The sequence below is a fragment of the Passer domesticus genome, chromosome 2, assembly GCF_036417665.1.
Source record: "Passer domesticus isolate bPasDom1 chromosome 2, bPasDom1.hap1, whole genome shotgun sequence".
Lineage (NCBI taxonomy): Eukaryota > Metazoa > Chordata > Aves > Passeriformes > Passeridae > Passer > Passer domesticus.
Window position 1 is genome coordinate 16418189 of NC_087475.1, and position 26848 is coordinate 16445036.

Genomic DNA, 26848 nt, shown 5'->3' on the forward strand with positions numbered 1-26848 from the left:
TGAGGTAATACAGTTACCAAAAAGCTCCTGACCTGATGTTGCTTTCAGAGTGTAAGATGGAAAAGAATTAGGTCCAGATCTCCTGACTTCTCCCCCTTGGGAATTGACAGGGTGGTACTGACAGGAATGGGAATATTGACTTGCAGTCAGGGAAAGGAGACAGGAAAGTGAGTGCAAGAGTCTTCAATCTTGCTGCCTTCCAAAAACTCAATTTCAGAATTTCAGAGTTTCCTTGGCTTGGTAAAGAATTTATGTTTAACTATGTGCAAGAATATTTAGATTGGTACTCTTGTGTTCTTACTCATTTCTATTTTTAAGAAACCCAGTTCATCTTCAGGAAGAGTATTCTGTGTTGAATGGGGCAGGGTACAAAACACAGGCAAAGAGACACCCCCTTAGGCATTGCCCAGAAAGCTAAAGCTTTATTCTGTGATCTACCATGTGTTGCATTAACATGCTGTGGATTTAGCCTTCATCAAGGTCATGAGTTATCACGGAATCACCAAATCCCAGAATGGGTCATGTTGGAAGAGACCACAATGAATCATCTGGCCCAACCTCCCTCAGACAGGATCATCCCATAACACATAGCACAGGACTACATCCAGATGGTTCTTGAATATCTCCAGTGAGGGAGACTCCACAGCCTCTCTGGGCAGTCTGTTCCAGTGCTCAGTCACTGCACAAAGAAGTTCTTGCTCATGTTCAGGTGGAACTTCCTGTGCATCAGTTTCTGCCCCTTGTCTCTTGCCCTATTGCTTGGCACCACTGTGAAGAGCCTGGCTCCATCTCAAAAACAGTTATGATTGTTTCATAGTTCCAAATCCCAACAAATGGAGGACAAAGTAGCTAGAGGCAAGAGGAAATCTAGAGCAAGTGTAAACACCTTTCAACTAAGATCCTCTAAGTTGTGCATGTAATATTTAGAACGATAAAGAGGCTGACCTGGAATAATTTAATTCCTCTGCATCATGCAAAGAGTAAGATTAAATGCAGAACTGTCCATTTTAACCAGATGCTGTTTTCCTCTCCTGCAATGGACACCCCCCAGGCAGCCTCACTAGTGCCTGTTCCATCACCAGGCTGGGTCTGATATGCCCCTTGTGGTTATCAATGCTCTCAGCTGTCACTAAGGATTGCTGGCAGGCACATACCAAAGTCTCTCTCCCTACACAGCTGTAGGCATGACCTTGGCAATGTTCAGAGATTGGATTGATGGGGGAGAGGAGGGTAGGAATTGTAAGGTCCTGGCAGTGTGTAGCAGTGACACAGTAATACTGTAAGTGTGGTTTTTCACCTCCTCTATCCCATTATTAGCAGGTACAGATCATCCAGGAAGGGCTAAATAAAGGCTTGCACTGTGACCCTTTTATGATTAATGACAGCAAGCTGAGCTTCCAAGGCAACCCACAAGAAGTTCTGCCTTTTCATGAGGTTGCCTTTTTTTCAAGTCTGTGAACAACGTGAAATGCCTCTAAAAATTCATTGAAGTCAATGTGGCCATCTTTGTTGTAGTCTATGCTGAGGACTAACTTGTCAATGGAGTCATCCTGGATATCAATGCCCAGGTGAGAAGTGAACAGTCTCCATGTCTGGCTGAATTCCTCAAGAGAAATCAAACCTAAAGGAGACAGACAATAGGTTGCTTTTGGCAGTGTTGTTTCTCCTTCCTGCATAAACACACATGCACTCTCCTTCACTGGAAGAAAGTGCCTACCATGCTGGGGTTAGTGCTTCCATTATTGAAGACTTTTTTTTTTTTTTACTTTAGGTAATGATTGAATGATTTTGCCAGTGGAATTGAGAAAGCAGTAAAAAGACGAGAGGAAGGGAGAAAAAGCCCCCAAAAAGTGAAGCCAATACTGGAGCTAGGGTATGTGAGGATCTTTTCTTGTTAGACTCTGTGCACTGTCCCTTATGTGATTGCAGCCTGACTGCTTCGTTTCCACTAAACTGGAGAAATGATATCACCTCTGGTTCCTCTATATTAGGAAGCCTTAAGGAGGAAACACAGTGGGGAGAAGATAACTGTTATGGGCTCCCTAGAGCTGACACAGTGAAGTTACCTGGACTTACCTGAGTGATCTTTGTCAATGATGTTAAAGATGATCTCCAGATCCTTTCTGTATCTGCACAGTGTTTCTGCCAAAGCTGGCTGAGCCTGGTTTTGAAATCACATACAAGAAGCTATTCAGACCTTGGTTTGAATTAATTTAACCAACAGAATATCTACTATCCAATTTCCATTTTTCCAGTTTAGCTTGTCATATGTGAAAAAACAAATCTTTATGCTTGAGTTCTCTGGAATGACACTTCTGTGTCTTTCCCTGAGGAATAATCAGATAAAACCTGTCACTTTCAGGTGGCAGGGCAAGGGGGAAAGGAGCCCTTCACACCTCCTACCTTCAGTAATTATTTGTGGAAATAATCTTGGATAATCTACAGAAGATGGTGTAGACCATGCACTCATACAAAGCACTCACTGTACAGATGTGAATGGATCCTGCTGTTTAGGAAAATTATGGTGATACCTCTGTTCCAAAGCACTGTGCAGCATTTGGTAACAACTGGGCTCTGCAGAAGTGACCTCAGATACCATTATAAATATCTAAAAGTGCATCTATAAATGTGACTTCCTCCCACAGGGGGCTGAACTGCCTCTGGAGCTTGTTTGAAAAGCTCATTTCAAAGAGTAAGGGTTGAGTGCTCTGGGCAGGATTTGTCACATCTCCTCAGCTCCGTTATCTAAACGCCCTCGAGAGCCAAGAGAAAGTAAGAAGCAGTTCCAGCATGTGATTCATCCAACCTATTTTCAGCATCTACCTTAGCAGGGAATGATGATTCGTACCCTAGCAGTGCTCATTTTCCTCCAGTGACTATAAAAGGAAGCTCAGCAACTAGTTCAGCTGTAGATGTCTACTTGTTGGGCCAAACCACTGCCTTGTGCTTCAATTTGCACCAAAAGTTGTTCCTCCAAGAATTGCAAGGAGGTGTTTTCCTCTTTACCTCTTTTATAGGTTGACCCATTTTCAAATCATAAAAGCATGACATGAAGTCAACTTCTCCATCTGGGTTCATCTGTGCCAAGTGAGACCGCAGCATCCTCCAGGGCAGTTCCAGCTGTAGGACAGACTCCATCGCTGCAGCCCAGTCGTTGACAGAAATCCTGCCTGCCAGAAGGGGTCAGGCCATGGTTAAAAGCACTGGACACAGCACACATCAGTCAGCAGCACAAAGGGCTACAAACACGAGGATTCTCTCTGCACCCTGGGGTAAAACCCCTCATAACAAAGGAGCAGTGGAGTTGGACTAGGCATTTTCACAGGTCCCTTCAGCCACAAAGTTGTGATGCTGTTATGTTCAGCATGTTTTAACACCTTTTGAGAAAGCCAAATTATGCCAGGAAGAGTACTTCAGGTTTCAGCTCAGCTGCAATTAGAGTGACATGGCTGAAAACTCAACCACACAGAAATATGTGGAACAGCTGTTCAGTGGCCAAAGAAACAACATCAGGTTATTGAGTGCCCTTGTAAGAATACAGTCAAGTGAGAAGCCACCACAAGGAAAAGTTGTATTTGTGGCAGAAATCAACTTCCTTCTACATAAAAGGTTCATCTATTAACTTAGCACTGATTTTCTTCAGCTGAGGTGAGTGTGTGGCTGCTAGAGGCAGAGGCAGGCTGTGTGTCTGCTGGAGGCATAGGCAGGCAACCTTCCTCAGATACCTCCCAGACTCAGAAAGAGACCCATTCCACATCCCCCCACATGAGACCTAGTTCCCTGTCTGACATATTTTGAAGGCAGTCTTACATGAAGGTAGTGGTGACTTTTGAGGTTCTGGAACTAGATTTGCCTGCCCAAACTCTCTACCCAACGGCAAACATTATTTATTAATTTGCCCATGTCTTTCAGTTTTCTTTTTCCTACTTCAAGCTTCATCCTCTCAAACGGTTTGGGCTAAGCCCTTCCCAATGCCTATCCTCCTCTGTGGTCATGAAAAACAAGGTCAGCCAGCCTCTGCTGCCCTCAGCCTGTCACTGGCAGGCAGGCAGGACTCCTCTCCATGGGGCTTGTCGCCCCTGCCTCCCACACACATGGAAGCTGTTTTCCCCATGGTGGCAATGGGACAGAGGAAGTAGTACCTGTGCCATTGACGTCGTATTGTGCAAAAGCACTGATGAGTTCAGACCTGTGTGCATAAATCTTCTCTCGTAAGGACTTTAGGGCAGATGATTCAATTGTACCTACCCTAGGAGGAAAAAAATCAGCAGATTATTAAAGGATTAAAATCCTCTTGCATGTTATGCTTTTTAACACTCATTATAAAATTCTTATATCTTTTAACATGCAGTATGTTTAGGGTCTAGTGTGTTTAAGTAGGATGACCCAAAACACACAACATTCAGCAGGGGAAAACCCCAAACCAAACAAAACCAACAATGCTCCATAAGAATAAACTGAGTTTATGAGATAATTGAGTTCAGGCAGGTAATTCTAAGCTGCTTTCCTTTAGTAATCTGACCACACTACTAGACATGGCAAAGCTGTCATGATAAACTTTTGAGACTCATTTCATAACAGGATTTGTCCACATTAACACTGCAGCCTTAAAGCAGACAGGTGCAGGCCATTTATGACTCTCTGACAATTGTCGGTTCTGACTTCTTAGCTCAGCTAATTACCTTTGGGTGTTTCTCAGAAAACCAAGTTAAGCACCCAGAACATGTTTTGTCTGCTGTATTAATTTTTAAATTATAAAACAGAAAACCAGTGAGAATCAAGGAAAATGGATGCCTGTGTAGTTATTCAGTCAAGCTCTAGATTTGTGGCAGGTACACTCACTGTGAGGTGAGTCCATGCTCACTGCATGCAACACACAGCTTTACCTCTCCCGGAGATTCTGCCTGCGCGTGAGCTTGCTGACCTGGTACTGCACAAAGCGCGGGCTCAGCTCGGGATTCAGCTTGATGTAAGCGCCCCGGTTACTGCCCTCCTCGTAATAGTTAGAGGCAGAGAATATGGTGATAACCTGACATAGGAAACAGAGAAACTGGATTGGCCACAACAGCTCTTCTTGACACTTATTTCTGAAACTGATCTGAGAAAAAATTCCAGGTTACAAAATTATGTGTCTACATATAAGCCTGTGTGATTCACCAAATTGCTCTTGCCTTTTGAGTCAGAACTCTGGGCTTTTATTTTTGACCTGTCAGACTTCAGAGAGCAGTGAGATATAACATGCTGTTTAAGAGAAACCTCTTTCTAAGAGAGACTTGATTTTCAGGATTCTTGTTGGCCTCTCAATACAGCATGTTAGACAGCAGAAAGGGCCAGAAGAGAAATCAGTAAGTTAAAGGCTTCTAGAGCCTTAGAACATGTCCTGAACTGTATTTACACACAACTCTTGTTGGGGATTTTGTTGATGTCCATTTGTTTTCATGTAAGTAATAAATTGGTCTTCACTCCCTAAAGATGTAAAAATTTTGTTACTCAAGAACTCAGTAATTTGTTATAACATCTATCTAGGACAAAGTTCCCCAAAACCCAGTTTAACAAAGTGACTCTCTTTTTAAAATAAATTTTGCGGAAAAAATTACTGTGGATGTTCCTGTGAAATTCACAGGAGAATTCTACTTTACATGGAAATATCTTACCTTCCCATCATGACTGATCTCATAACCTTCTGGCTTAAATTCATGAGACCTGATGAGCATCTTCAGATTATATCTCTCAAACAGCTTGGCAGTGACATCAGGACCAAAGTAACAGCCTCCTCCTCGACACTTGTTTGGTGTGCAGCCATTTTGGCTTCTTGGATCACTCCACAGAATGTCAAGGATCTAGAAAGAGCAAACTCAAGCAAGTGAGGATTGATAGTAGGGGAAGACTAACAAGGTATGGCTGTCTAAAGTCGTGGGCACAGCAAAAGCCCCACAGTACAGGGAGAAAAAAACCACATAGGTCTTGAGGTTTTTCCTTCCTTTCAGGAACATATTCTTTTGGGCTTGGACTTTTGTTCTGCTTTTTAAGAAACATTATCTAGATTTTAGATTAACTTTTTTGTTTCAGAAGAAATATAATTTCAGCAATGTACCTCCTTTCACAGATGAGGTTTTCAGACTTGGGCAGGTGCACCAGAAACATTACCTGGGCTAATTCAAAGAGAAAAAATCTGCCTTCTTCACATGTTAGTAGGAGAGGCAATTTCTATTTCCCAGCACAGACTGGACAACCACATTGGTCAGTGGTTTTATCTAAGCTTGGGAGTACCTGCTCTAAACATGCCAAGAGTTGCCTTTGGCTTTATCGCCTTCAGTTAGCTCATGTTTCAAACCAACATTTTACATATTAGCATTTTAGTAGGGTTCAGACATGAATATGAATTATCATGGTTTAATTCTAGTCAGTAGCAAACATTACTCAAAATGTGTTTGTTTAAACTTTTCTGGGCAAGGTTCCACTTCATGTGTGTGAGCATGGCTTACTGGATGCTTGATTAGCTGGGGGAGTGTCAGATTTGGTGGGGAAAGGGGAGTCTTGCTTGTGCTCATTATGTTAGTTTGTAGGTCAGATAGGTATCTTGGGAAGTCAGATTTTCAGGGAAATTAAGCTTTCCAAATTGTCACAATTTATTAAATTACAGTATAACAAAAGCTCTATATTTGCTCTGATATTCAAGATTAAATGAGCAGCCAGAGGACAAAAAATTTCCACTTCTGAGTAATCTGCCTGTGTGTCTCAGGAGCTGGGTGGCTTTTTTTGGGCTATATCAGCATTCAGCTGCCAAAAGCACAGCCAAAAAAAGGTGCTTTATCTCACCAACAATTGCAGTCTGACCTGTTTAAACCAACAACCGTTTATGTACCAACACATGCAACCACACGAGGGCAGGCAAACCCATTTCCTACTGAGCAGTTTCCTCCTCCTAACGGCTATGAAAACAAAATACTGGGTGAATTTTACTTGTAAGGTATAAAACCCCAAGCTTTTATTATCAGGTCTACAAAAAGCATCCAAAAAAACTAATAGGTATCTAATATACTCCTTAGAATGACTCTTTTCCTATTAAGAGACAGTTCACTCAGACTCATGAGCACACTGCCGGAACAGAACACCGGCTGAGTTTGTGCGGGAGGGGTTTGGTATCACTGAGTCTTTGGTTTCACCTACTTGTTTCCATTCCTTCAGGGCGGGGTCTGGAGGCAAATTTGAACCTGAAGGCTCAGTGAAGCCCGATGAGGAGATGTGTTGTGTCTTCCCTGCAACATGCTGGTTGGCAATGTGTTTACTGGGTTTGGTCGTGGGAATTCTCTTCTTCACTTGGTCCTGTCTGTTTCTCACTGACTTTGGTGGTCGCATCAAAGATTTCAACTAAAAAAAAAGTTACCATCACAACAACAAGAGTTGATACAGAGATCTTGGCTGAAAGGCACATCAGCTCATGTTTCCTGTACTCAGGAGAACTCCTTGAGAGTTCAACTAATGTTAACTCCCATAATGTCCTGATTTCACAGGTTTGGGAGAAGCTGCAGGTATTTGGCACTTGCAGAAATTTTGCTTTATACCTATCAATAACCAGTTTATTCAGAGCTGCTTTCATATTCTTATCCAGACACACACTCATTCCAAACACAGTAGATCTTAAGGTCTCACTATACAGCAAGTAGGGCCTGGGCTCAGGGAAGACACGTCAGTGCCCAGCTTCCCTGGAAACAAAATATACATTCATATTGCACATAAGGTGAAACTCTTCTGCTCTGACACAGTACCATGCTGTTAGACTAATTTGGCTCAGTTAAATGGAACATCAGGAAGACAGTAGTAAAACTGATGGAATATTTCACTAGGCCTTATACTGTTAAATCAAACTCCACAAACATGCATGGGCATTTGATTTTCTGGAGTGGTGCACTATGGTTCCATGAATGACCGTTAACATGGATTCTTCTCCAGGGAATGTCTTCTCATTTGAAATTCTCTCATACTAGCTTATTTCTAGAACAAAGCCAAAATAAACCCCCAAACCAATCAACTAACCCAAAACACCCGAAGCAAAATAAAAGATCCCAAAAAAAAAAATAATTTAAAAAAACCTCACCAATAAAACATACACAGTGAGCAGACCCCCAGATTTTACTCTTTAACAAAGAAAATGACTAATTCAAAACAAATGCACAACACAGGGTTATTCACCAGTGCACTGGCCAGCATTTGAAACCTGTCAGCTGCCAGCTGTAACAATTAAAATACATCACTTGGCCTTGAGTGACACTGCCCTGGGTTGTGGCCCACACATGTCTCATTAGCAATGCTCTCCTGTGGCAGGTGCTTTGACTGGTTAATTCTGCATTTCACAGACACTGCATTTCACAGAAACATGCAGAGCTGAGCCCTGATGAAAGCATGGGCAGCACTCAGCTCATGGTTAGGACCCAGTTTTAGTGCACACTGGTGCAGCCAATGGAGCCTAGACTCCAATGATCAGAGAAGTATTTGTGCCCTTTTTCATATCTTTAAAAAAGAGACACAACTGACTGTCCTGCAAAGCATTTTTTTCTGCTTTAGAAAATATGAGAATGACAAAAATAGCTCAAGATTCCACAGACATTGATGACAGGGTGCACTAAGTTGCTCAAACATTGGTCTCCTATGCCATCTGAGATGTTCCACTATGGCTGTGAACTAGTGTGAGGGGGGAAGACACAACTCCGGCCTAAAGGGGACTGGTGGAGGGGACCTACAGAGAAGACTTTCTTCAGAGGCAGGCTAAGGCCAGAGGGGACATCCCTAGTCAACGGGGCACTTCCCTGAACAGCCTGGAGACGTGTGCCTACGTAATGATCTCCACCAGATCCCCTGGATCTCCATTGGCTATGAGGAGTCTCAGCACCCTGATCACAAGCAGACATCTTGATTTAGTTGTTCAAATTGAGATAAATCCCTCACCATTTAAGGTCTGTGTTTGCTCATAATTTCAGAAAAAAACATGAACATTTTTGTCTTTTAAATCCCTGAAAAGCAGTGGATTCTGTTTTATCAAGGCCAGTTCTTGAATTTTGATCCTTCTGGAAAGGCTCTCCCACGTGTACAACGCTCAGCTGCTGCCAAGGGAGCGCCTCACAGGTGGAGAACTTCCCCCACACAACAGATGGCAGAAGCACAGCCCCAGGAAAAAAGGCAGTGCTGGAAATATGTGGCTAAATTGATTTCTAAAGTGTTTAAAGGAAATGCCCAATAATCAAGTAATTTTCATACTTTCTGGCTAATGGGTCATCACTGCAGGAGGAGGCATCTAAAGCAGCTTTAACTATTTTAAGGTCAAAAGACCCATGTAATGTGGAGAGGCAGACAACTGGGTCTCAACACCTACTGCATCCTTGCTTCCTAAGCCCTGATTTTGAAGAAAAATTGGACTATAATTTTTCTTATATGCCTTATACTGCTGCCATTTACTTTCCTAATGCAAATGACCTGATCCTAGCATCTGTACTGCAAAAATTTTAAAAGAAAACAAAACTGCCCTCACATGAATATGATCTCTTACCTTATTTCTCTCAAGTGCATTCAGGAAATCCAAATCTGTCGTGTCTGAAATCCCTCCATGTAGTATAAGAACTTTGCTATCAATTATAGTGGCAAGGGGAAGCCAGCTAAAAACATCTCGCAGAAGACACAAAATCTGTTTCCAATGTTCCTGTAAAATATACCCTTACATTAGATCCTATTTCTGGCAGATTCTGTTGCTTATAAATTCAAGATTTTGCTGAAGTGTCTGCTACAATTTGTACACAATTTATATGAACAGTTTTGTTCAGGTGATATCCTGAACTGCAACCCTGATAAACATGTTCCAACATTTACTTTGGGGCCATTTGATTTTCTCTGTAGTGTTTAGTTTTTTTCTTTCATGTTCACCTCTTTTTGTGTTCTTGAGTGTTCTTATGGATGTTACTTATTTCATCCCATAGATCTCTGGGCATAAGAGAATAGCACTTAAAATTGTTTTGTCAGTTATTCCACTGATAAGCCAAAATAATTTCACCTACATAACTAAAGTAATGCTCTGCTACACCTAAATAAACTGGTTTGACTTTTTCTTGTTTACACAGGTTTTATTTTACATGTGCAAGACTACAAAAAAATATAGGGGAAGGAGGAGGAATCTTACCTTGTACTTCTTTGAAACTTCTTTTGTGAATCCATATCTGAAAACAGGACAGCATCATGAACTGATTTTTAGTATGCCTCTCCTGCATGGTTTCCTGTGCTATGCTGTTTTACTGGAGTTTTCTAGCTCCCTCTTTTATCTGCCATTCCATCTCACCTCAGTTGAAATGTGCTTTCCTCCAATCTGACTTGAGAATTTTAAGTTTGACTTAAACTGGTTTCTTGTGCATAATGGAGGTTGGGAACAGAATCCAGCCTAGTATTTATTAAGAGGCCTTTTTGCCAGCTCTACCTTTTAGACACCAGAGAGAAATTCCAAAGGAACCTGATGATGGGCAAAAATTCCCACAAAATCTTTAGAGAGTTTTTGTCTTAAATACCATATAATCATATCATAGAATGGTTTGGGTTGGAAGGGGCCTTAAAGGTCATCTCATTCCAAACCCCTGACATGGGCAGGGACACCTTCCACTAGATCAGATTCCTCAGAGCTTCATCCAACTGTCATGTCTTTTCCCCCACAAGGGACAAGGATTTTGACACCCAATTCTTTTAACACCAAGATATCTTTCTAAGAGGGGCATTTTCACAACACTCAGCTTTCAAATTTACCAATGCGCAGCACTGCTAATCAAAACGCATAGCAAAGAGTGATAGACAGAAATGCATCTGTGCATTCCATACCATCACAGACTTAGCTAATATTTTCTGCTGTTTTGGGGAAGAATTTTCCTACCTTGTAGATTAAGTAACTGATCTTGGTTTATGTTTGTTGTTTTTTGGGGTATTTTCAATTAAGTGCTGAAAAATTAACTATCACGTGAAACTGATTCTCTTTTGTGGATCATTAGTAGGACTTGCCTGTGGGCCTCTGACCCAGGTGCTGGGTCTGTGTTAAAACAGTAATACATTCTGTGTGCTACATCAAATGATCTAAGGGGCACAGCAGGTTACCCACCAGTCAGTCACCCAAAGGCTTTCTGGGGCAGTTTAGAATTGTAGGGAGTAGGACTGAGGAGTTCTCACATCTCTAAGATACTTTTTGTCTCCAAGTCGCACTTTGACTACAGCCAGAGCCATTGGCTGTGCTCACTCCCTTGGCTGCACTGCACAGCTGAGTGCAAATGTCTGTGTTAGAAAGCAGGGTGTCAGCTTTCCTGCACTGACACCTCCAACTGATAAAGCTCCTCTGAGGAGAGGGTAAGATATTTACCTGCCCCTTGTGTTAGAGAAGTGAAATCTTAGTTCAAAATTAACTAAAATATCAGATTTCGCTAAATACGTGCTTTAGCTAAAACATCATCCTTCCATCCATCCTTCCCCAATTTTGATACTCTGGAGGCTGCACTAAGCCCTCTGACTTCAATGGACTATGATCAGCTCAAAGACAGGACACGACTGCCATTCAAATGTCTGTGTGTAGTGAGGATGTTCTTTTCCCACACACATGCTGAAAAGGCAAAGCTCCACCTGACTACTTAACAAAACACTATTTCATTTAAGTGTGTCACAGTGGCTAAAGTAGCATTCAAAAGCTCAAATATTTCTAGTGATAGGCCAGATATTACCTGCCCCACCCCCAAAATCTACCTCAGGTTCATGATGTAGTCTTCATGGTTTCCTCTATTCAAGTGTAAATCATTGGGATAGATCAGAAGAAATGCAAATAGGATTATAAGTATTTCCATAGAATTTTTCCCTCTGTCGACAAAATCACCATTAAAGACATAGCGGTTTTGTTCTGAAGGCAGACCATTCTGCAGAAAGAAAAAAAGGAGGCATTTAGAGAGGCTGCTATGCTACTGCAATAGAGGACATAGCATTTAAATGAGATCCCATTGCTAGAAATTCTGAAAAAAAAAATTCTGCATAATACAGAGATCTAAAAAGCAGCATTTCTTTATCTCCACTGTTTAGAATAAAAACCTTCCTATCAGACAACCTGAGCCATTAGAGAAGAGGGGACCTCTCTGGCTGTTCTTACAATGTCATCTCTAATCCTTTCCTCTACCTATTAAATTAAATTGAAAGGGACCAAAAGGAACATCAGCCTTGTAGTAAAATATACATTTTTGTTAATGTAACTGTTGCCAGGAAATTACGCACTTGCAAACAGAAGGGAGTCATTCAGTTTGAATGGAAGATAAGAAATACATGAAAAATTATCTTCTGATTTAAGTTTGAATGGATTTAATATATTTACATTGTTTGCAGTGTATGCTTCCAAAACTCCTGAGGACTATAGTCCAGAGGATATAAAATCTTAAGATAAAACTTAAGAGTTGAAGAGTTTGATTTCAGTTGCTTTAATCCTGAAAGTACTGCTTGAATTTTACACATGAGAGCCAAGCTCACAAACCTGAGAGGTTTTATGTACAGGTATCTCTTACCTTATTTTTTTTTCTGAAGATACAGAGAAATGCTTTATTATAAATGGTGACTTAGTAAATACCAGTATTTTGAACTGATGGTTTGTTTTATTAGATTAATTGCCAGTACATGAATGGGTGCCAACAGCTTACAGAAAATATAGCACCACCTATACGTAGCTTCATAATTTCCAGTCATCAGTACCAGAAATAGTATTTCAGCTTTGACTTGCCAGAAGAGGGAAACCTCTGTTTTCTCAATTGATATGCACAAGAAATACCAAGAGAACATGTATATAATTGTCTTATAACTGTCGAAGCCACTCTTAAAAGTTCTGGCAGCATTGCAAGACATCCCACTTCTTGAATATATCTACAGTATCAGTGTCAAGCCTTTCTTGTGTTCCTATGGCATTACTGGTATTCTGCCTTAGTGGGTTTATTGCAGGATGTACAAAGTGGCCAGGGACTCAATGTAGTGTGTAATTTGAATCCTTATGAGAATATATTTTTTTGTCCCAATCACTGTTCTGTGCTTTCATGTTAGGTTGCAGTAGTGAACCCTGGTCTCTCCATCTTGGCTGCTGTAAATTTCAGCCTCCTTGGATTTTGCTATAGCCTGTCCTGAGCCCTTTCCAAGTTAACTTAGAAGGCTTGTGCTTGCTCTGTGCTCACAGGTGTGGCAATGTATGAGGCTCTTCTAATGCAGTGGGTTGAAGTGATTTTAAAAAGGAGAGGATGGATTTCAGGAGTGGAACAGACAGCAGAAACTCAGCAGCTGTTTCTAGAAAAATAGATAAATAACAAATAAATAAAAGCTTTGCCTTAAAACCAATAGGCATGTGAATCCACCAGCAGATTGTGAGTATACACGCAACCACTCTAACTGCAGTCCTCGTGGAAAGACACATTTACTGGAGCACTCTCCAGACACTATCACCCTTCTTTTGGAAAAGATTAAACACAATTTGAGTTTTAAACAAGTTTGGTTTGGACTTCCAACTTAAATGTGACATTTTAGTTTTGTTCCACACTCATGCACTTTCCTTTTCTGTGGTTTCAACCAACAAAGAGAGCAAAACTAAATTAAAGGCTGTTGCAGCCTCTTACATGTCAGAGAGTCAAACAAGGCCCTCTAATGATTAGTAACTTGCTGCTGGGCATCATTACTGTATCTCCTGGGTTAGTGATTAATTAACTTCCGTTTGTTGTTGGCATTTTCTACCGCTTCAGGCCATTTCTATCTATAGCATCCCTTTAACAATCTAACTTAGCAATACATAATTTAAAATTCAAGTGTTTCAAGGAATATCAGGAAACGCTGTAATTTAATGAAGATTAATTCTAGGTCTGAATGAACCTTACAAACTGGTTATTGAGGAAAAAAAAGTCTTGGGTTCAGCCAAACCAGGTGTAAGGATTCTACACCATCTGCAGCATTGTATCAATATGCTGTAGATTGCCAGCTCTGTGTGTTTGCTGGGGGTGGACTGTGGAAGTGACAAGCCTGGTCTGCATGCAGGCCTCCAGAATCCATTTCAGCTCTGCACAGCCCTGTGCAGACCGAGATCACTCCCACGGCATTGCTTAGGATTGCACCCTCTTGTTCAAGGTAGTACTCCAAGGTACCAACCCTGAGGATGAAATTCATTCCAACTGAAACAGAGTTTAGGAAGGAGAAAAAAAAAATGGATCCCAGAAGCCAACTGGGTTCACTGCTCATCTGAGTAAACTGCTCAGAAGGGACAGAAAATAGTGTGATTTAATTTGCTTCTAAATAACTAATCAGCTCTATCATATGTTCTCTACATTCTCAACTACTTTGAAATGATAAAACATCTGCCCATTTTATTTGGTTTGATGGAAGGGACTTCCCTGGAAATTTAACAGAGAACAGCTGGGTGTTATCTCTAGTCTGAAGTCAATGAGAGTTTTGGCTCTGAATTTACTGAAGTCGGGATGAGAGTTGCTTATTTTTTTCTCTTTATAGCATCTATTAGAGGGGGGAAAAAATCGGCATCTGTTTACTCAAAAAAATAAAATGCAGGCTAAATGCAGTCGTAAATATAATTCTATCTGAGCATTTATCTTCAAAATAGTTATATTTCCCATTCCAGCTTCTGTGTATGAAACCAATATGCATCATACTTATTCTAGTTTTAATAAGAGAGCTAAACAACCAAAAGACTGCAAGCCAAGGACCAGCTAAAGATGGTTGATTAGTAAGAAAAGCAGGACTCTGTAAAAAGGTCTGATTATATTTTAACTATACTTCAACAGACTTCAGGTGTGCACTTGGGCAAAACAGCCACATTTACGCTGAACAAGTCTCAGATGAAGTGTAACAAAGCTGGAATCAGGGGGGAAATGACATCATTTAAACACCTGGTTTAGCTCACTTCAGTCTGCATTCAGTGCAGAGGGACATGTAAGGATCTCACACAAACCCTTTTCCCCTGCCACGGAAAGCTCAAATCAAAGAGAGTACCTGCTCAGTCAAAGGCGGTGATTCATCCTGAAGATGGATGTGAAACTAAATACACAACATTTCCTGCATCTTCAGTTAAACATACAATTGTGGAAAAGCTAGCCTGGAGCTTAATTTGCTTTACACATGAGTAAAACATAGTAAAAAGCTACGCTTTTTTAGCACGATGAAAAAGGATATTAAAAGGATGCACAAAGTACTTCTATTTTGTGCAGACCATGTGATTGCTTCCAAGGCTTAAAAAGTTTTAAACACTACTCTTTCTTGTTATCTGATAAAAACAAAACTACCTCCCTCCCAAAAAAAAACCCAACAACAATAAAAAACCCAACTAACCCAAAAAACCAAACCAAAACAGAAAAAATACCCAACCAAACAACAAAAACCTTGAAACCAACCCAAAAGCAAACAAAAAACCCTGCAGGTATCAGTGGAAGGCCTAAATGAAAGCTTCTGCATTTTTTCTTGAATGTTAAAATTATCCATGGTGTAGTGTTACATCAAGAACTCAGCTCCTGATTTTAGCAGGCTTAAGTCAATATGGAATTTAAAACAGTGGCAGAACTTTGGAGACTTTGCAAGGAGTCCTCTTATGTTTTGGCTCATGCTGCAGTTCAACATTCAGGAAAATAATAATCTCCTTGATCTCCTTCACAGTGAGCAGGAAGACATAAAGAAAGGAAAGCTCTGACAAGGACACCAAATTGTTCCAGGATTTGTGTGTGTGGTGTATGGACACCACATGAGCAGTTCTAATGGTGCTAAATCTGTCACATATAAATATGTGTTCTTAACAACAAATTAAGAAAAATTACAAATTAACAAATTGATAACAAATTAAAGTGAAAATGCTACATCTCAGAGTACCTACTTACCTTATAGAATATCAGCAAAAGATCATCCAGGTTTCCATGCAAATCTCCTACAGGAAACAAAAACTTTTGAAAAAATTTTCTCACAGAGGAAGAAACTGGAATTATAAAACTGGAATAAGTGGGACTTAATAAGATTTTCCCTATATTTTTCTTATGTATATAAACCCAGAAAATGCCACTAAAAGACATTTGGAAATATAACAGACTCTTATATACTAATGGGTTTAAATTTACCAAAGTAGCCCTTTTTATACTGCACAGCTGAACATGTTTCAGGCACAGGTTTTGATTACTACCAGCAGGAAGTGATGGAGAGTGTCAAGAACTGTCCATGCCTGTGTGCCTCAATGCTGAGGCCACAGGAATGATGGATGGGCCCTTTTTGAGAGGTTTGTTTGGAACAGGCAGGAGCATTTCACCCCAGCACAAAGCATCACTGCAGCACAGATCCCCTGTGCATCTGACTGCATTTCATGCTCACAGAGCCAACCTTCCCATGTCTGTGACTCACCACCACAAAGCTGCAGAACAGTTTCAAAATGTATCTTTGATAATATGCTTTTACCACCAATAATTAGGAAAAGAGAAGCGACATTTTTATGTGTATACATTTTCTGTGCTTTTGATTAATTATGAGCCTGCTGAATTTGTTCTAAGGGATCTTTCAAGCTATGATAGATATTCATCACATAAGTGGATGCAAACATTTCAGATATATATTGAATCTGCATTATTAATTTGAAATTATAAGAAATGGAGAGTGATACCTTAAGGAAATCAACATTTTGGACCAATTATGTTTAAAAATGGGTTATTTGTCTTCCGCAGAGGCTCCTTCTGGTTACAAAAACTTTTAGTTTCAGTACAGGAGACGTGTCCCTTTTAATGCTGCTTATATAGTGCAAATGCAATACAAACATGAAGAGGAATGTTTATGTGTTGTGAACAAGCATGAATCTGTGTTTCCTTGGCTTGGAAAGGGGTCTTGTTGGCTTGGTCAATAAATTATTGTTTATAAAAAACCTCATTTAAACAAACCCTTTCCTGACAATCAAAATAGGCCCATAATCACATCTTTTAAAATATTATTTATTTTGCATGTCCCACAGTACCTCCCTTATACCACTTTACTATTACACACAGCACACTCTGATAGATGTCAAGAGTTATGTCACCATTATTGTTCTGTTTTGCAGCTACTGCATTCTGTATAAAATCAGGATACTGCATCCCATTATCCATAATTTACAAAAGTGTAACAAAATAGATGGGCAAAGATAGTTCCTTATTGTGTGACACATCATTCTGTGAGACTAAATTGTTGGTTGTATAAAGACTTATCCATCCTCTTGGGTCTCCTTAGAAATGAGGGGTTATTATAATTTCAATTTATTCTAGATAGTCATGCTGTCAATGAAAGGTCTTTCTTGCCACCCGTATTAAACCCTCATTAAAATCATTACCGAGTAAATTATTATTAAAATCATTAAAATCATTACTGAGTAAGGTTTTTTCTCAGTGAGAGGAGAAAGAGGTGAGACTTACAGCCAGTGATCAAAATACTTGGTGGCATTTTAGAGGTGGAAGTGCAGGAGTATTTAAGCTGCACTGCAGTGTTAGCTGAATTAATACTGACTCATTCAGAAATGTTGAACAGGAAAGAGGAGGTGAGGGAATTTCCTAAAATATACTTTATGACTCAGGAACTGTATTTTCTTGCTTGTTTGCTCCAATTTACGCATTTGTGGGGGAAAATAAATAAAAAGAAATAATTGTTTAGGGCACTGAGAACTTTCTTCTAATGGCAAAATTTGGAAATGTCAGTATCATTCTCTAACCAATTAGAATATCAACCCATAGCCCAAAGCAGTTATCTTCTCTGGCACCTTACCACAGACAGTTATCTCCTTGGAGTAGGAAGTTGAAAGATGGGTAATATTTGGCATCTCCTTGAGAACCCTCCTAGTTTCACTTAGCAGCTGCAGTACATAGCGGGCATGAAGCAGCTGTGAGAATAAAAAGCAGGTAGAAAAGGAAGACTTATTTGAATTAGCAATAGGCCTGTCTGCTTTATTAATATCAGACATGTACTGCCAGGGTTATTTATAGTGCAGACCTCCAGACATGAGTACAGGCTGCATGGCCTGGTGCTGGAATTAATAGTGTTCATAGCTTTGCATTTGCTTCCCGGTGAGTGGATATGGAGCCCTTACGGAACTTGTTTTACAGATTTTCACACTTTTTTATATTGTACTGTTTCTATTCTTCCTATTTTTCAGAAGAGATAAGACTTATAGAGCACTCAAAATCACTGCATAAGGCCACCTGTTTAAAGTAACTGGGAAAAAAATGAAAAGGATGTTATTCTGGGTGCGAGTAAAAAAACAAACAAACAAAAAAAACCTCACAACCTCCAAAACACAAGACAACAACAACAACAACAAAAAAAAAAATACAAAGGCCCTAAATGATATTTCAGCAAATTGCAAAAACAATCACAAGAAAACTCCAGTAAGGGCTGCCTTGGCAAGGGTTATCTTCCTGTTCACAGTGAAGAAGTTATAACAGTGCAACATTGAAGCTTCTGGTCTTCTCTCCTGATGTTTTTTATGAAAATTTTGTTGGTTGGTGTTTTTTAAAGCTTTTAATTTCAACAGAGATCTGAGGAATTTTAGTAGAGGAGACAGATGAGCTACAGAATGACTTTTCAAGATTCATGTCTTTAAGCAATCAAAAAGACCAATTACATATGACCATTTCCTTAATAAAATGCCAGCCATAATAAGAGAAGGGTGAGTGGACAGTAAGGTGAAGTCTGGGTTGGCTCATTTATCATGTGCTTTATATTTGATATTTTTACAATCAGCCTCCACAGAAAATGACTGGAGAAAAATATTCTTATTTAGTAAATTAAAAAGCATTATAGACCCTTGCACCTTTAATACAGCACATTGTTAAGCACAAATCATTACAAGTTCAAAGAAGGCTGTCCCGTTTAATGCCTCCCTGCTCCACCTTCATCTTGTGGGCAACAAAAGGGCTTGCTCAGGAATATAGAGAATGGGGAACAGCCTCCTCAGTGCCTTGAAAGCCGCAGCCTGAACTCCAGAGATTTGTGCTATCACTCTGTTCTGCTACATTAGCAATGCTTTATAGTCATTCCACTGTTATGGTGGAGTCTTGCACCCTGCAATGAGGTGATTAACCCTTACACCTCAATTCCTCTAAAGGAATGAGGTGGGGGACAAAAGACAGAGGACCAAACAATGAACACTTTTAACCCATAAAAAGATGGTATTTAGTTTATATTTTAGCTTAGGACACTTTCCCCAGTCCTGCACTCTCACTGAGAAGCCCTGCCTTGCAGCTGCTAAGGATTCCCATTTCATTTCACTAGTCCTTGCCTCCTCCCCAGGGCCAGGCCTCGTGGTCATGCAGCCAAGTAGTGACTCAAATGTGGGAACTGAACTGCCTGCTTTTGATTCTATTGTGTTAGCTTACAGCCAGATCAACGTCCCAGGACAGCTTACCAGGCACATTTATGATCACATTGGGCTAAGAGGAAAAAGTAATGAGATGTAAAAGAAGGGTGAAATATCTCTTTGGGCACCAGTTTAGCTTTACATTGGATTGTGGAACACAGATGTAAAATAAGTTAAAAAAAGAAAACAAGCTAGTTGCAAATTACCTGTTCATTCCTGAAAGCATGAAGGAGAGCATTGGCATCTTCAACAGTAAGGGGGAATGAGAGTCGTGGTCCACAATAGGAGTCTGGAACATCAATCTTCTTTTCAAATTCTTTTAAACATAAGTCTTCATCCACCACCTGAGGAGCACTAGGGCTGGTGAAAATTTGAGAAACTGGAACAAGACAGAAGGAAAACAAAAATGTATGAACTCCACCAGGCCCCCATAGAGCTGTAACAGCACAGACACATGGCCAGAACTGGCTGAACAGAACAGCTTTAACTGCTGCAGTATTACAGTGGCTGACTCCTGCCTCCTATAGTGGAAGAGCTCCAGGTCTCCTCAGATTGTTTCACAATACTAAAACCAACCAACCAGTCAACCACAACAAGGGGAAAGAGACCAAACCAAAGTTAAAAAACAAGCAAAAACTCTTTTCCAACTGCTACTAACTGTGGTCAGGGTGCAAAACATTTTGCATTGAAGTTGTGGAGCAGTCTGCTCACAGGTAATGAGAACCATCACCTGGTACAAACCTTCCTCCTCCTTCCCCCTGATGCAAGGAGACAGAAGTCATGGCTGATCATTTAATGACCATCATCTGTTTAAAGTTCAATATTACACTTTTAATACAGGTTTTGAAGATTCCCTTCTATTGCTTTTATTTTATACTTAAAATTTTTAGGCTAAATACCAGCAGGTCACAGTGATTATTTTAAAAGTCACCAACAAAATTATATTTATTCACAGCAGATTGCAAATCACTCCTTTCTGATACAGCTAGGAAACAATGCCAGCTTTTGGTTGACTGCCATAAAACTATTGGATGAAACAAAGTAAACAAAAACAGAGTGGAGAAAGTAGACCATAGCTTCTAATTTTCCTGGAACATAAAGGAAGCAGGAACGCTGCTAATTGCTTCAATCCAATATTTTTCTTGACATAACCTTGAAATGTAACTGACTGATCAGCAGGTTTCAGAGTTTTTTTTCTTGCAGATTGTCTTCGTCATATTCTATTCTAAAAGAAAGAACCAGTCCCTAGATGAAAGTGTTCAAGCAGATGCTGTTGCAGAGTTGCTCTTGTGAGATGATTGTTGTAAACACTTTTTACTGGGCTACAGTTAAGTTTTTCTGTAACCCTGATTTCCTGAAACTGCAAATAAAAATGTATTATTTATTGCTGTGTAGCTGTATTATTTATTGCTGATTTACAGCTGACCTGTAGCTGTGACTCAAAACTCACAGTGGCCAAAACCAGCATGCAGCCTTATAAATTATGAGATTCATAAAGGCCAACTTGTCTTGCAACTGGATAAAATCAATATTAAAGAAATAGATAAAAAGGCAATCTGGATTTTTAAAAGTCCCCTTTTACTATCAGCACTTCAGCTGTGAGCTGATTAGCACTTTCAGTGCTAATGCAATGTTATACTGAGCCATTTAAATGGATTAAGGCATCAAGTAACATCAAGGTGCTCAGGGTTCACCATTTTCACCAAGTGCAGTTTGATTTGCAGTCCTCCACCACAGTTACAGCTTTGTCTGGCTGGATACCAGAATGTCACCATGGGCTGAAATTGCTGATTCTCACACAGTGATCAGCCAAACACATGTGCACCAATTCTTGCTCCAGCTCTAGGAGCAGGTCTCTGGACAGTATCTCCCTCTGCACCCCACTTCCCAAGAAGTGGGGGACTACAGAACCAACTCCTCAGACCACCCAAGTGCCTCATTTCTTGCCTGTTCTAACCAGCTGTCCTCATCTGACTTGACTCCTTCAGAGTCTCAGCATTTCATGCCAGGCAGACACCTGCCCATGCCTGCTCCTACTCTTGCCTCCCCTTCCAGCACACAGCAGGCCATCCATCCTTCACTTTACCTCTGAACATGAACCTGCCTTCCTCACAGACTCCCTTCTCTTTTGGCACATGCTCGGGCTAGGAAACCCAATCCTTCCCTGTAGGGCATATGTCTGCAAAGTATACCCCATTTTCCACTTCTGGATGAGTTGTCAAAAGCCAGTCATGGTCATTACCCTTAGAGTGTGCTTATGGCTCCTCAGGCTGTCTTTCAGCTGGATTTTAAGGCTTCTTCCTGCACAGCATGACTGTCCTGTCTCTGAACAGTCAGTAAAGGATGACCTAATGCAGCCTGGGGAATCACCACGCTGTCCAGCAAGTACCCCAGCTCACCACATGCCCCATGTAGGACTAATTCTGAAGGATTCAGCACCCCTCACATTTTGCTGTTCTAGTCAAAGCCATCAAGGCTCTTTCAGTTATACTGAAAGACAGGGATGAAAAGTCTTGGCATGCCTGGTTCAGGTGCACATGTTAAGACATAATGAAACATTCTCTACCAGCATCTGCATCTCTCTACTGACTAGAGGGAGAACAGGCAATGACCTGCTTTGTACTCTGACACCAGAGGTCTAGCTCAGGCTCAGAGAGTTGAGCCTTCACTATTAACAAAACACAAACAACTACAGCCATATTCCATGTTAAACAAAAATGCCCAGAGCTAAGTGGAGTCAATTTGGCCACAGAAAGCCCAAATACCTGATTCTTCTGACCAGATCACCTTGCCATGGGAGTTTTTCAAGGCAAGCCAAAGCTGCCATTTCCAAGGATGTACTCACTATCAGGGTAACCAGGAATCAGATACTTCTGCAGATGTGAAATCACTTCTCTGTTCTCCCACCATCTGTGTGCCTTCAGCCTGACTATTGGGGCACCTGAGAGCACCACTGTCTCCTGAGAAGTGCTCTTACATAAGCCAGATACTGATCCACAGCCCTCAGGTCAAAGCCAAATGGACACCGAGCCTACAAAGAGGAAGGAGATTTCTAAAATGCTTCAAACATTTCTTCCTTCACACTATTCCTCGTGCTACAGACTGCAAGCAGCTACAACTTATTCCCCACTGCAAGAATCACTCTGTGTAAAACATCTTGGAAGGGTGTTAAAGCTGCAAGGGAGGCATCACGGGGAGTGAAACTGCAGAAAACAACACTTCTTTTTTGTTCCCCTTTGAAGGAAGGCTCCTGGAGGTGCCCTGGTGACCTTGAGAGGAACATGTTTAGATTCCCAGTCCCACTATTTTTCTCAGGACACATCTGCAGTCTTCTCACTCTCAATGTGCCCATAAAAGAGTGAGTAAATGGGTCATCTTTTGCTGGAAAGGCAGTTTCCAGCTTTCTCTGACCAGAGAGCTTTCCATTGAAAGCTGAGAAGGTAGGAAGATTTTTTTTTTCAGGAAATGAGGGAGTAAAGTATAAGTTAGAAAAGGGTTTTCTTCTTATTTTCCACAAACCCTTGCAAAATAGCCTTTAATTAGAAGCAGAACAAGACACTCAGCTGTATAATATCCCAATCACAAACTACACCGACATCTTAAGGAGAATGAGAGGATGAAAAAAGCTTTAGGGTATAACAGATAAACAATCACATCAAAAGCACTACTGTGTTAATGAGATGGCAGCTGCTTTCTTTCTTTGAAAAACATAATCTGAAAAAAACAGATTAAAAAGAGGAAAGTAACAAGATTCATGGTGGAGGCTGAGTAGTTTATAATGTAAGGAAAACCACAGATCACAAATTTTCAACTAACTTCCTTATCACATACTGAGAAGAACAGGCAACCTATTCTTTGGTAAGAATATTATATATTGTCTTCCTGGAGACAGCTTTTGAACCATTTGCTACCACTCTAATTTAAGTGAGCACACACTGATGAAAAAGATAAAAAGCCAGAGAACTGCAGGTTTCAGAAAATGCTTGAGAATAGAAAAGACAATTTGAAGCCTCTCTGGTTGTTATGTTTACATTCACTCTGGTTCACATCTTAAGATGGTGATTCAGCAGAAGTGGAAGCAGTTCTTTTAGAATCCCTCTATTCAGCACTGATTTTGCTTACATGAGTGAGGCTGGCATGGGTGCTGCAAAGGTCACTTCCAGGGGCAAGCAATCACGAGCTTAAAGCAAAGAATGCACACAGCCAGCAGTTGGAAAAAATAACCACAACCCACGCAGTACACATTTGATATGCAATTCATAAAAATAATTCAAAAAATCTAAGCTACTTTGCATAGGCAGCCTTGGCCATCTCTTTATTAAACATACAGAAAAATTTTTCTGTTTTGTTTAGGGTTCTGCTATCTGTAACACATGGTGTTAGAAAGGGGGAACAAACCAAGACAAAAATAAAGCCTTTGGAGCAGTTATCAAATCTTAACAATGTCAGTCCTAAAAGACGGAAATTTTAAGCCAGCAAGACAAAGGGATGCTTTACCATAAATCATACACGCTTTATCATGTGTTTCAGCCTCAACCACTTCCTAATATCTACAAGACAGAAAACAGGTCACCTGTGCAGTGATGATGAGGAGCAGCCCACAGGACCTTCCATCTCCCTCCCTGTGCACAGGTGAGGCTCGGATCTCCAGCACACAAACAGCCCATGCACATAGCAGTGTGCTCTATGTGCATACAGCAAGCCCATATGTGCTGAGCCCCAGCAAGTCATCTGAGACACCTCACCTTTATTCATTCTGTCAGTATACACAGTTAATAAAGGTGGATAAATCATATCTACAACAAGCAGCTGTAAAATTCCATTTTAATATTATAATAAAAATAGAGATTGACAATATTTTGCCATAATTCAAACCTAGCACTACTGTTTTCTTTCCCATTCAGGTGGAAAAGCTGAACAGAGGTGCACCATCAGCATGAAGAAGTAGACGAAGTGAGCAGTATTTGTTTTTCTTTAAGTTTGTCAATTCCTTCCCAGGAAGTTAAATGACTAAAGCAGATTTTTTTTTTTTACAGAATATGGCAGTAATGGGAAAAAAATCAAAGGGAGGACTGTTGAATCATCTGCCTTGCCTTTGGAGCAAGGCTCAAATGTAATTTATTTTTCTGCAGAGCAGAGAGCATTAGGCACTCTAATGCATTTAAGAGAGAAAAATTGCAATTTCTACCGGTTGTCATTAGAACACTGAACCACTTAAGGTTTTGATGATGGTTTTATCCTGCTATCAAAGTATCTTGTGCAAATTTTAATTGGAATAACCCGTGGCTAGACCAGATTAAAGAGAAAGGGCATTCTCTTGTAATGCAGTAAGAGGGGGACAGCCTCATTTTTAACTCCACTGGGATTCGATCTATTCTGAATTTGTTCAGAGAAGTCATGTTTGTTTTCTGGACTTAGCAATCACTTTCAGTCTGTCCTTCTGTTGAGCTTGACCTCAAAAGTAAGTTATGTCCAAGGATCCCAAAGTACTTCAAAAATTAAAGGTTATTCCTTGAATAACTGAAGCTTAATTGAGATGGTTTCTAAAGATTTATCTCCAACAGTTTAAATGTATTTCTTTTTTTAACATTCACATACTGATACATGTTGCAGTAAAATCTAGAACAAATTAAATTAAAACGGGGTCCAGAACTGCCAGAGGTGGTGGGGTGGTGGGGGAGAAAGAGCAATCTCTTTGATTATACCTGCCTTAAACCAACTGAACACAATCTTTCTGAATAATCACATCTTATAGTTTAAGAAAATATCAACTGAAAGCTGTGAAAATTGGATTCTGTAGGAGGGGCAGTAACACATAAGAAAGCACTCTGAACACCTCTGAATATTCTCATAAGGACAACAGACACCTGTTCTGACTTACTGACTGCTCTGACTCACAAAGTAGATAGTAAAGTAGATAGTAACACTTAGAGGATCAAATTCATATTACAGTATTTAGGATATCAAACCTCAACCCCAGCACATGCCATAGGCTGTAAATATCATATTGAAAATTAATTTTCCTCACATCAAGTTTTTCAAATACAATCTTCACATTACTTTTATTGTTATTGTTACCTGAATCAGGATGAGTACAATGATCCAGCATGAATGTAAAAAAGTTGGATAGCTGAGTATGAAAAAGAAAAGAACACACTGATCAGTTTAGGTGATCCAACAAACATTAATATCTTTCTTACTCTATTACTTGCAATTTCCCATTTAGGAGGATATAAGTCACTACTGTATATTTCCACAGTATCAGCCTGCAACAATGACACAATTTGTGAACTACTACAAAAACAGCTCCCTTTCCTTTTTTGCTATGAATTCACCACTGACACTTCATGAATACATAAAATGTTTCAGGGCTGTTTTTTTAGTGCTGCTGAAACAGCAGCACTGTTTCTAGGTATAATTCATCTTGCCCACCACCCAGACTATTTGCCTAGACTTCCTTCATAGTCAATAGAGACAGCTGCTACAATGCAGTGAACTGACTTTAGACCAGATGCTAGGACGAACACAAAGGCCTGTAAGTTCCAAATTTCCTATATTGGCCCTAAAGGAAGCCAGGCTGACACTGATACTGACACTGGGCTGAAACACTGATATCTCTGTTGCACATATATTGCCTCACAGACAGTTAAGATCACCCATAGTGATCCATAAATGACCTGCAATCCCTGGTTAACAGAGCTGCTATACAGGAACTTACCCCCTAGATATGCTGTATGGCAGAATGGTGTCCCGATGCCTGTGTAGTTACATTCATCTCTTTGTCTGTGTATGAATGCACACAACTTAATTCATGTGTCAGGCAGGGAAACAGTTTTATTAATCAAGACCCAGCTTTGTACAAGGAATCACTACACATGCATCTTGTTTGTGCAGCCACAGTCCTGGGGATAACATAACTGCTTGTATAGGAAGAATGGAAGATCACAAACCTGCAGCTGATCCTGCTCATCAGCATATTCGATTGACTGAAAGATGCTGAGAGAGTAGCGGCGCCTCATCTCCAGGCGGGCCATGGTGAAGCGGTACCACTTCTGGATGAGGATTGCAGCTCTAATGACTGTCAAAACAGAAAGCACTGGAGTACACATGGATGCAGGGTAATCTACAAGGAAAGTATGCATGCTGCCTTTGCAGAATTTTGCAATCAGATGAGGAATTCTGTCCATTGTGCATAGTCAACAATAAGATGAAACCCAGTAAAAGTGAGACTGAAAAAATACATGATACCTTTACTGTTTCTGTCTTCCAACACAGATCCCAAGCTAGCTGACTGGCTCAGGCCTAAGTAGTTAGTAACCTTCCCCATTTAATTGTCTTGAAGACAGTACCCAGGTAAGAAGTCAGTCATGTCCATCTGATGGGCACTATATGGGTTTGGGAAGGTGAAGGAAGAACAGTTTGCCCTATCAACAGTGTATTTCTTTATCAAGCTGCAGTAAAAAGCTT

At 40.4% G+C, this 26848-nt stretch overlaps 1 protein-coding gene and 1 long non-coding RNA gene across 11 annotated transcripts in view; one reads left to right on the forward strand and one right to left on the reverse strand.

Moving 5' to 3' along the window:
* Nucleotides 1-395: 395 nt before the first annotated feature.
* Nucleotides 396-26848, reverse strand: part of PPEF1 (protein phosphatase with EF-hand domain 1) — a 39723-nt gene continuing 13270 nt past the window's right edge. For all 10 annotated transcript variants that reach the window (XM_064407575.1, XM_064407571.1, XM_064407574.1 and 7 more), the window contains 15 exons: nucleotides 26332-26459; nucleotides 25460-25511; nucleotides 19588-19760; nucleotides 17791-17905; nucleotides 15900-15946; nucleotides 11758-11924; nucleotides 10169-10205; nucleotides 9545-9694; nucleotides 7171-7371; nucleotides 5655-5840; nucleotides 4887-5029; nucleotides 4143-4249; nucleotides 3007-3170; nucleotides 2077-2161; nucleotides 396-1621 (listed from right to left, as the gene is read on the reverse strand). In XM_064407575.1, the coding sequence (XP_064263645.1) occupies nucleotides 1428-1621; nucleotides 2077-2161; nucleotides 3007-3170; nucleotides 4143-4249; nucleotides 4887-5029; nucleotides 5655-5840; nucleotides 7171-7371; nucleotides 9545-9694; nucleotides 10169-10205; nucleotides 11758-11924; nucleotides 15900-15946; nucleotides 17791-17905; nucleotides 19588-19760; nucleotides 25460-25511; nucleotides 26332-26459 (1949 nt within the window). In that variant the 3' untranslated portion in view covers nucleotides 396-1427. The remainder of the gene's footprint in view (nucleotides 1622-2076; nucleotides 2162-3006; nucleotides 3171-4142; nucleotides 4250-4886; nucleotides 5030-5654; nucleotides 5841-7170; nucleotides 7372-9544; nucleotides 9695-10168; nucleotides 10206-11757; nucleotides 11925-15899; nucleotides 15947-17790; nucleotides 17906-19587; nucleotides 19761-25459; nucleotides 25512-26331; nucleotides 26460-26848) is intronic.
* Nucleotides 22731-24715, forward strand: LOC135293416 (uncharacterized). Its single transcript, XR_010355541.1, has 4 exons — nucleotides 22731-22821; nucleotides 23912-24013; nucleotides 24286-24334; nucleotides 24418-24715. It is a non-coding gene; the product is annotated as an uncharacterized LOC135293416 (long non-coding RNA).